The sequence below is a fragment of the Echeneis naucrates genome, chromosome 1 (assembly GCF_900963305.1).
Source record: "Echeneis naucrates chromosome 1, fEcheNa1.1, whole genome shotgun sequence".
NCBI classification, from domain to species: Eukaryota; Metazoa; Chordata; class Actinopteri; order Carangiformes; family Echeneidae; genus Echeneis; species Echeneis naucrates.
The window spans coordinates 13,570,409-13,581,195 of record NC_042511.1 but is presented as its reverse complement, the minus strand read 5'-3'; the positions used below and the strand labels follow the sequence as shown (position 1 = coordinate 13,581,195).

General features: G+C 38.9%; 1 protein-coding gene across 1 annotated transcript; it reads left to right on the top strand.

The window, feature by feature from the left end:
• Nucleotides 1–463: 463 nt before the first annotated feature.
• On the top strand, nucleotides 464–7,735 carry LOC115047693 (voltage-dependent calcium channel gamma-5 subunit). Its single transcript, XM_029508797.1, has 5 exons — nucleotides 464–659; nucleotides 3,883–3,969; nucleotides 5,535–5,675; nucleotides 5,894–6,039; nucleotides 6,514–7,735. The coding sequence occupies exons 1-5, from the start codon at nucleotides 464–466 to the stop codon at nucleotides 6,775–6,777; spliced, it is 834 nt and encodes a 277-aa protein (XP_029364657.1). The 3' UTR covers nucleotides 6,778–7,735.
• Nucleotides 7,736–10,787: the final 3,052 nt, after the last annotated feature.

The following is a 10,787-nucleotide window of genomic DNA, read 5'->3' as shown; positions in this document are numbered from 1 at the left end:
TGTTTAGCTGGAGGTATTGTGAAAGAAAACATGTTTCCCCCCCCCACTCATGCCCCACTAAGTCTTTGACCCTGAACAATGTGGTTATTTCAATTCTAATGGAGGGGAGGGACTCTTTCCCAGATTTCTTTCTTAGCTGAAAGAAAGCTGGTATTCTCTACTATCTGCCACCATATTCCCATTTATTACTTTCAATTCATTTCGAAATCATCTCACTGTTGTTATGAACTCAACATAAGATGAATCCATCCTCAGAATGTCACCCAGATTTTTCCTCCATCCAATTACCCACATACGCATCTTCCATTTCTTTCCTCCATTCTTTCTTCTCATAGGCTCAGAGACACCGTCCTCCTCTCAAGTGGCTTTCCGGATATCTTTACTGTTTAATGTTTTCCCTGTTTCCTCCTTCTCAGCTCCCCTTTCTGCCGGCGGCGCCCCCACTTGCTCTTGAGGTTGTGGTATGAGCCTATGTGGCAGGAAGGCGCTGACGTTGCTGAGCAGCGTGTTCGCTGTTTGCGGCCTGGGCCTGCTGGGGATTGCCGTAAGCACCGACTACTGGCTCTACCTGGAGGAGGGCGTCATCCTTCCCCTCAACCAGAGCACTGAGATACGCATGTCCCTTCACTCTGGCCTTTGGAGGGTTTGTTTCTTGGCTGGTGAGTTAGCATGACGTATGAACCTCCATATGACAAAAAACAATAACCTGAATGTTCATGTCAAAAATGTAGGTATGTATATACTATAGTATAATGAGTAGGATTTAAAACATTTTAAGAAAAACATTTATTTTTGACTTGAATTGGTGAATTAGTGAATTTAGACAGTCCTCCAGTTTGTCTAAGGATAGTGGCAAGTAAAATTACAATCAAAAGAAATGCAATTTTTCTGACACAAACAGCATTGAATGATTGTCAATGCCCTCATTTCAAAATAATGTATGTTTGCTGCGTAGACATTGCACATCTGTTTTTTCCTTGTTCATTCATTTAATTCCTATACTGCTACATGTGTAGAGGATGACTTCTGAGCATGGGTTTTACCTTTGCTTTCACCGTTCCTTCCTAAGGCCAACTGTACTTTAACTTGATGCATCGCCCTTGAAAGTGTCAAGTATTTTTATTCCAGCTGATAGATGGCTTTGCAAAACTTCTTTCCTAATGACTTACCAAAAGACTGATTAACATGGTATGGAACCAGAGCCATTTTGGATTGATGCAGAAGACCTGTAGCTCTCTGGCTGTTTTATTTTATGTTTTTCCTTCTGCCTGACCCGCATCCTTTCTTCCCACTGTAGGACTTGACATGAAAAACAGAGATTATATAAAGTCGCCAGAACTGAAGTATTTCTACAGTGCATGCTCAAGCCCCTTATACCAAAGCATTATTTCTCCTCAGCTCCAACAAGGCACGATCAAAGGTCTTGATGGGAAAAGAGATACTAACTGTCAAGTTCTCTTTTCTTAGAAACACAACTCTCCAGGCAAGTGTTGTCCCAGAGTAAACCAGGTATCGAATTTTACTCTCATACTGTTCTTCTCTCTGGTAATAGAGACATTTTACTGTATTTCTGTTACATTACAATTTTTGGATCTGTAGATGCTGAAAAAAACAAAAAACAAACAAACAAACAAAAAAAAAAAAAAAAACACTTTCCGTGATCATGTACTAATGAACTCATTTATTTTTTTTGCTTTTCCTAGCCTTTTGGCCTACACATGTTTTATAGCCTGGAAAGAAGTTATTGTTTTGCCAAAATTCATCGTGAGTGGTCCCGTTAACCTAAATGCCTCAACTGACCTGCTCTCTCCTGTTCCAGGGTGAATTGTTCGATTGTGGTGGAAATGTAGGCAATCAAGTTGTGATTAGGTAACAGATGTAAGGGCCATTGCTATAATTGGACTAATGGTCCACTGTGTGTTTAAGGGCAATTGAGCGTCCTTGTTGCCCATTTAACTGTTGTGGTGCATGTTGTTTGACCCAGAAACAGTAATGGCACGCCCTCACAGTATGTTGTTACATCAGAGATTGTGAACAAGTTGTGTTGTGGTGTTTTGGTTAATATTGACGTTGGTGCTGGTTCACTGAGTGCATGACTGTTTTCATAGAACTTCATATAAAGGACCTTTTTGACACAGCTAACCTAAATTCAATGTAGGGTCTTATGTTGCTTATATTATGTAGACTACAATACAATTTTCACAAGATTTTATGGATTTTAATGTCCTCTGCAATTGATGACTTTCAATCATTCATCTTCAACCACTTTTCAGTTTCCGGGTCGCGGCGTTGCTGGAGTGGATGTGATATTTCCACCAAAGTTGTGGAACATATGTTTCATTGTTTTATTGTTACGTTTAAATCTGTGGAAGCATTAAAGTTTTCAGCTGTAGAAATTGTCTATATTTCATTCTTAAAACACTGTCTCAGGGTTACAGTTGCGTAAATTAATTTCCGATTAAATAAATAATAATAAAAAAGCACTGTTACGTTATAAAAGAACGAGTGGTAGAAACCCACAGTAATTACAGAGGCTGTTTGTAAGTGTGTTGGCTTTTAACACTTTCTGGAAAAAAAAAGGTTAATGTGATTTTATGTGAAGAACAAGAGAGAGAGAGAAAAAATCCACTTATAGCACTTCATAGCCGTTCATACCTCTGTTTTTTCCATATATCCATGCTAGCTGGACATGTAGGGGAGCAAGAGGTAGACCCTGGATAGGCCACCAATCTACTGCAGGGCTGATGTACAGTATGGAGACATACAAACTAAGGTACTCTTTGGATAATATCAGAGTACTTGGTAGGAACAGGAAAACTCTACACAGTGTTTGAACCTAGAGCCTTCTGGCTGTGAGATGACAAATAAACCATATGATGAAAACAAACACCACTCATGTCTTTTATCTCAGTTGAATTCCTCAGCGTGCACTCATTAATACACCACAGGCGTTGAAACAAATAATTATATATGTTGAAAACAAAATATCCCCTGATCCAACGGCTCATAGTGTGTGGGTATAATGAAGTGTGGAGAAAAGGAGTCTATTTGTGTGTCAGTGTATTTAACTGTATGTGCCAAAGTGATACAGGGAACGTGCTAAAACGTAACGCTGAGTGCTTCTCAGGCCAATACTGATAGAAGATACTATGAATTATATCACAACAAGCTCTTGGCATTTTCCTTTTTTTTTCCATTATTCCTTTTACTATTATTCTTGTTTATTGTGCCTTTGCGCTGTTTCGTTAAAGTCCTCCAACCTACATATGCTTTTTTTCCCCTCAAGCCTCAAGGAATGCCGGCTCTTTCACTCCTACCCCCTTCACATTGGAATCGAAAGCCACTCGCCTGTGTCATATTCCTGTCTTGTATTGACCCATCTGTTTTCTTTCAAGCAATGTTCCACTCCAGGGTCATGATGATGTGCTGAATATCAGCACAGCTGTGATTTTTATCCAAGTAGTAACAGCAGACAGTCTTTTTTTTTTTTTTTTTTTCTTCTTCTCCTTTTGGCTAATGTCATAATTTGTACAGCCACTAGATGTTGCCTAACAACAACACATAACTATGAATGAAAATAGCGGGCGCTCCAGCTCCTGGTCTCCCAGCTCTTTTATTGGAGGTAGTATCTGTTTCATTGATATCATGCAGTTTGATATTGTCCAGTTCCAGGACCAATAAATACACAAGAAAATTTTCGGTTCATCATTTTTATTAAAACCTGCACATCCTATTGTACTGTACCTGCCTCTGCGTTTGGCTCTTCTTTGTCACAGCGGGCCACTTCACAGTTTACCTGTACAAACTGCTGAGCCCTTTGTCCTCTCCACATTTATGTGAAGTTTTATTGAATATATATTTTTTTCCTGTCCTCTGTTACAGGGGAAGAGAAAGGCCGGTGTTTTACCATAGAGTACGTCATGCCCACTAATGTCCAAATGACCTCTGAGTCCACTGTCAGTGTCCTCAGTAAGTAGCACAGTGTGCTTGTGTGGTGAAATAGTGTTGAATAGGCAGCAGCTAGAGGCAACATACTGTGACTGATGAGCTACAGTAAAGGGCGAATAAGATGCTAATCTGTAGAGTTAAATAAAATTGATGAAGGAATAAAAGCGTCATGGAGGTGCTGATCACCAGCTACACACATTATGCAATGTAACAATGATCCACGATAATGTCTCAAGTTTACCTGAGCGCTAGAAGACAGGTGCTCCAATATTTTGTGATACTGGATGCGAGATACAGAATGTGAGGACGTATGTTACAAAATGACTGATCCTAGGACTTGCAGAAGAATTTGGGAGAGTGAATTCAGTTTAATAACAAGGGCAGGAAAAGACTTGCTCAGGGGTGGGAATCTTATTGGGTAATCGGGGGCCTGAACTGTGAGAAGTTGGGAGCCTGGCATGCTTTATGCTCTCACAGGGAATCTCATTGCTCTGTTGGCTCTATATGTCACAACAGAAGCACACATCTGTGAGTAGCCCATTCCAGGTCAGTGGGTTGGTGTTGATAATGGTGCTGACAATTGATTTTGAGAAGCAGGTCTAAAGTCATCATATACATCACCTCAGTCTGACCCATGTCAAATGGCTCAAGTCCATACTTCTGTGCTACTCTGTCATCTCTCCATTTAAAACTTTCTGCTTTTATGACCTCTGAGTCATTCCCATTAAGGCCAAAGTCAAATTCATTTTGCAGAGACCCCCTTGCAGAGTGAACATGGATACACATAAGTACCAGTAATATGCAGCCAAACAGTCAGGACTACACAGAGTGATGATGTTGACTTCCCATCTCATCTCCTTTGTGTTTGTAGTCCATAACTTTAAGTAGGCTCACACCACAAAAAGAGCAGAACATCTAGTCTAATCTTGCCTCTTGTTTTATTTGCATGTATTTGCATTGATCATAATTTCTCGGAGTAGCAGGGGATTTTACAGCTAGAATTGAACCATTGTTTCCATTCAAAGTAAAGGACTTGAGTTGCCCCTCAGAGATAATCCCACCACAGGTTAATTTAATAACCAGCGGGAATCCTAAGTATTCAGTCAAATCTAGTTTTTCATCCCACGAACGGGAAATGATTTTGGATGGATACAGTAAGTTATAAAAGGCAAGTTTACTGTGCAATTCAAACTTTATGAACTCCATGAATGAAAAGTTCCATTAAGGTTATGGCCTTAGACATCTGGCCCACTTAGCTGGATTAGTGACATTTTGTGTGATGGACTACATAATAGGGGTCTAGAAAATAGTAACCAAGCCTGCCATCACTTCTGGGAGCTACTGTACCATTTGTTCACAGTAGGAAGGTCCAGTTCCATTTTCATATTAATACAGATCCATGAGGAATATGATCAGCCTCTGCAGGAAAACTCATGTTGCCACCATCCATTAGAAGTCTGCAAAGGTCACAGATAAGAATGTATGACAACCCCAACTGTATTAAAAAGAAAGTTCACAAGTCTAGTCCAAGTCAAAGTGGTCAGTTCCGTTCTTTTTTCATGCTGGTTTCTTTTTTCCCATTTCAGAGATGATTCGTTCTGCCACACCTTTTCCTCTGGTCAGCCTCTTCTTCATGTTCATTGGTTTTGTTCTCAGTAACATCGGCCACATCCGACCACACCGAACCATCCTGGCCTTTGTTTCTGGAATCTTCTTCATCCTGTCAGGTACACTACACTTTGTTTGACTTCTACTCACAAAACATCCAAACAAATTAATTAAACACAAACATCCCTGCCATGTTATGGAATTGTTTTAGATATAATCAGTTTAAATACTTAAAAACTCAGCATGCGCATTTGTGAAGGCCACATTATTTTTTGGAATCTACCCCTCCACCCATTGTCATTACAACTCTCTGTCTCACTCCTTGTGTCTCCCACAGGTCTGTCTCTGGTGGTTGGGCTAGTCTTGTATATCTCCAACATTAATGATGAAATGCTGAACAGGACCAAAACTAACGAGGCCTACTTCAGTTACAAGTACGGCTGGTCATTTGCGTTTGCTGCCATCTCTTTTCTGCTTACTGAGGTAATGTCACAGATCATGTAACATTGTAGCTCACATTTACAAGCATGCATCCAACAAGTCCCTTTCTTGCCTGCAGATGTGTAAATTAGTAGTTCAAATACACCAGTTCTCTCTGACCCAAAAACAACCCTTCTTTGTGTGAGACATGTCACTGTGACCACAGAGGGAGGGAAATGGATGCATCGAACATTAGGTGTATTTCAGTGTCTTTATTTTGACATCTCCTTTCCCCAATATTTTTAGTGTACTGTGAGAATTAATCCTTATTAAAGATAACTGAATAAGCTGTGATTCCTGAGTTTATTTAGTATTAGTAACAGAGGAATGAAGATCTACAAGTTACTTTTAATGCTGTGGGTAAAAAAAATGTAAAAAGTAAAACGAAAGAAATTAGGTGAATTTAAAACTGCACAGAAACATAAGTATCAAGATGTTAAGACTAAACTTTCTCTCACTTTGCTTCTGTCCTTCCAGACGGCAGGTGTCATGTCAGTGTATCTGTTCATGAAGCGCTACACAGCCGAGGAAATGTACCGGCCCCATCAGGGTTTCTACCGGCCTCGCCTCAGCAACTGCTCCGATTACTCGGGCCAGTTCCTTCATCCAGATGCCTGGGCGGGACGAGGCCGCAGCCCCTCCTCCATCTCCTCTGAAGCCTCCCTCCAGATGAACTCGTCCAACTACCCTGCCCTCCTCAAGTGTCCAGAGTACGAACAAATGTCCTCCTCACCTTGCTGAGGCAAAGGATGAGTAATGATGTTAGCATCATAAGTGTCAGTTTGATCTGGCTGAAATTTTGGCATTAACTTGTCAGAATATTCAAATTTCTACTGGAAACACTACATGTCCCTTTTTCAAGTGTCTTGACTATGACCTGATTCTCTCTGCCCTCCCCACTGCAAATTTTTTAGTTACACCTTTTGGTTCTGTAGGGAGTAGGACTCGAGGCACAAGGCTAGCCAGTTCACATTATTCTCAGCTGACCTGTCTCCAGGGAGTTCCAGGGAGAGCTGTTAGACTAAAAGAGAAGAGGGAGATTGTTCTTTTATTAGTGTTTTCTAGAAATTTTTATTTATTTATTTATTTATTTTTACAATGAGTGACTTGCAATCTGCTGCACTGACGAGCAGGTTTGAGTCAGGAGTAACTTTAGGCACTTCCACTGTTTGCCACAGTCTTGATAGTTATGAGAGTTTGAAATAGAAGCTGGAACTGGACAGAAGACTTAAGTCAGCTGATAATCAACAGAAAGACCTGGACACAAATTGCACGTACGCAAAAGCTGTTAGACTGTGCACAGTCAACTTTAACTCCCATCATCAGCTGTCACTGTTTATGTGCTGAAAATTGCAGCTTGGGCAGAAAATGGCTTGTTGGTGTAATGTAGTGTAGATTCTCGTGCACAAAATCACAGTCTGACATGTTTCTATGAAATCAGGAGCTAGAACTCACTTTGAACTTTTAGTGTTCAAGCATAAATCTTATAATACACATGATGATTGTGAATTTCAACTATCATGATAACAGATTTTAATTTACACACAATTGTATGAATCGTGGTGTTACCTGCAGAGCTGGGTTTTAAATGCTTTTTGACCTCCCTCTTTGTGAGGCTCAATTCTTTCTCAACCAGCAGCTTTTGTGTTGGCACCAAAGGAGATATTCATTTTATGTTGTATTATAGGCTGCTAGTCGAGACATATGACCTACATTCTATTTAAATAAAAATCAGATTGAGTAAACAAATCTGAATATGTAAATACACATTTGACCTTGTGATTGTGCTGTTGCACAATCTTGGAATGTTTAGGAAACAGACAAATTAAAGGCAATGTATTATTTGCCCCCATAAATTCATTAACCACATACAGCTGCTTTGCATCAGTGTGCCAAACAATGCAGATGTAAAACTAAGTTTTTATGTTTTCTTTGAACCTAATATTCCTGCAATTAAATCTAAAAACTGTGTTTAAAAACCCAACAACAACAACAAAAAGCAGTATTGGGGCAGACCTTAACTGAGTCTGATTGTGCTCATCAGATTGGAGTTGTAAAAGGCGACGAGGTTAAATGTAAAGAAGGGCCTGAAGGAGCGAAGACAAACCGGCTGGTTATAGTTTTTTAGGGAATGAATGAATGAGATGGTGCAAAAGACTATTTTGATATGGAGCCATTGTGAATGTACCAATAGAAAACACTGAATATGAGATATATTTACCCCAATAATAGATTCATATTTTTCTAATTCTCTTATTATAATTCTCTTATAATAACAGAATATTCTTAGATGTTTGACCTGCAAATATATTGCAGTCCTGAGTGTGCTAAGGAAAAAGTTGTATCCAGATTATGTGGCAAAGTATTGAATATATACATTTCATGCAGCGTTAAGTGTGGGTGAACATGTTAAAGAGAAACATTTTGTCTTGTGCAATAATTCCATGTTAGTTTGATATATTAATGAAATGATGATTATTATTTGTTTTTAATGTTGCATGGTGTGAATTTCACATATTATTGGCATGCAACTTTTCATCACCATGACATGTAAACTAAACACAGCTTCATAAAACTAATAATATTCAACCTGTGCCAAGCTAAGTTTTCTCTCTCTTCAGCACTATTCTAACACATGGACCACTTGTATTTAGTTTATTTCTAATGTAATTCTAATATAAATATGAGACTATCAATGTGTATATACGCTCTTTTTATGTATCGGTGGAAGTCCGTGTGAATTCTGTCGCTGGCTAGTATATGTGACCCCTGTTTCATCACATTGAGAATGTGAGCTTTTGCATACTGTTACACTTACATAAATGTAAAGTGTTCTGATGGTGTCATTGTCACACACGCTATGTTGATTTTTGTGTATTTTTACAATGAGTCATTTTCATGATGTGAAGTGTTAAATGAAATATGTATACTCAAAGAAATAAAGTTTGAAGGGATTTCATAAAGAGGAAGTTTGTTGGCTTGTGTCTTTGAAATGTCATATTATTAGTCTGTATTGTTATGTGTGTAATTATCAGAGTAAACTATCCATAGTGTCTGCATGTGGTAAATCCATTAACATTATCACTCAACATCTCAGAAAGGTAATTACATGTAGCTTTTTTTCATAGTTCTTCCCTTTCATGTTAAAATGACAATTGTTATTTGCGTGAAATTCACAAGGGCCTTTATCGCTGCCAAAAAACTAAAAATGTAAGAGAAGTGTGATTTTAGTTATAAAACACTGCTACTGGGCCATTAAAAACATGTGTTGTGATACAACAAATAAGAAATCACAATGTTAAGGCAGTCTATGGAGAGTAAAACCATCACTGACAAGATCCCCCCTCCCCCGTTTTGTTTGTTTGTTGTTTTTTTTAGCTTGGTCACTCGAAATGGAGGACAACCTTTAACATTCACATGAAGCCTGACAAACAGTGATCAAGTCACAAGTCACAGTCAGATCCCATCTCTCCAGCTGAATGGGATGTAACGGGGCCATCAACAGGATGGGAACAGCTTATCTGCATCATGTCAACTGAATGAGCGGCTTCATCTATCGAGCTCATGAGCTGGCGTTTCCACAAACCGATTCCCAACATCCAAACCACATGTTGCCAGTTTGACTGTTGGCAGCAATGAATGCGCCATTTGTGGTAGTTGTAGCAGCTACAAGCTTCACGCAAAACCCTCCTCACTTCTCTGCTCCCCTCTGGGCTGGTTGTTGTTAAAGAGCAGACTCTCAGTACCTTTTGACAACAGCCCCATCTTGTGTAATATCTGAGAAGTCACAGCTCCCGAGTTCAGAGAGAAAAAACACATTAACCCCTCCCATTGATTTGCACCTAAAGAGATGTAGAGCCCAAACTCAAGGGTGGAAGAGAAGACAATTCAAAGACCATTGCTGTTTGAATCATACATGGATTAAAAAAAAAAATGACAAAAGAAAGGTCAGTACAATTGTTTTCTAACTGAAACTCTTTGTTCTTTTCCCTTTCTAAGACAGAAAACATACAAAACAGGAAAAATAAAGAAAAGAACATGTCCCCCACAGAAAATTCTTATTTATATCAAAAATAAAGAAATTAATAATGATTGACATGCACATAAAGTCAGATCTAAAGGAACTGTGAATGCTGATGTTATGTTTCAGCATAGATAATTACGTTTTGGGGGGTATTTGTTTAAATTTATGGCCAATGGTTTGATGCCCCATGTTATTTCTCTTGTCCTCAGCAAAAGGTCACAATATTCACCAGCCCCAAAAAACAATAAAAACAATTGTGTTACAATTGTTAAAACATTTATATCAAATCAAAGATAAGGGTTATAAATGTGTAAAGCAATGCATGCCATGACAATCTAAAAATATTTTCCATAGAAATCTGCCTGTCAAACTTGTGTCCTCTGTTTCCGTCAAGTCCGTCAGATTTTTCATAAACCTCATTAAATCAGGCAATAGCATGGTCAGCTATACCCCTGAGGACCCCTTTTCATTCTCCTGGCTGTGGTGAATGCAGCAGTGCCACATATGGTCTCGTAAGTTTGACATTTTTTGATGTTTTAGATGAAAAAGGTCAATTTTCCTACGGTCACAGCTGGAGTATGTCAACACCATCTCTCTGTCATGATACTTTTTTTTTAAAAGACTATGGTGAAATCAATTAAAGCATTTTATTGAGATTATGGAGACAGCTAGCAATAGCAAAAAAAAAAAAAAAAAAAAAAAACTAGCTAGCTGCAGTGATTTTTTT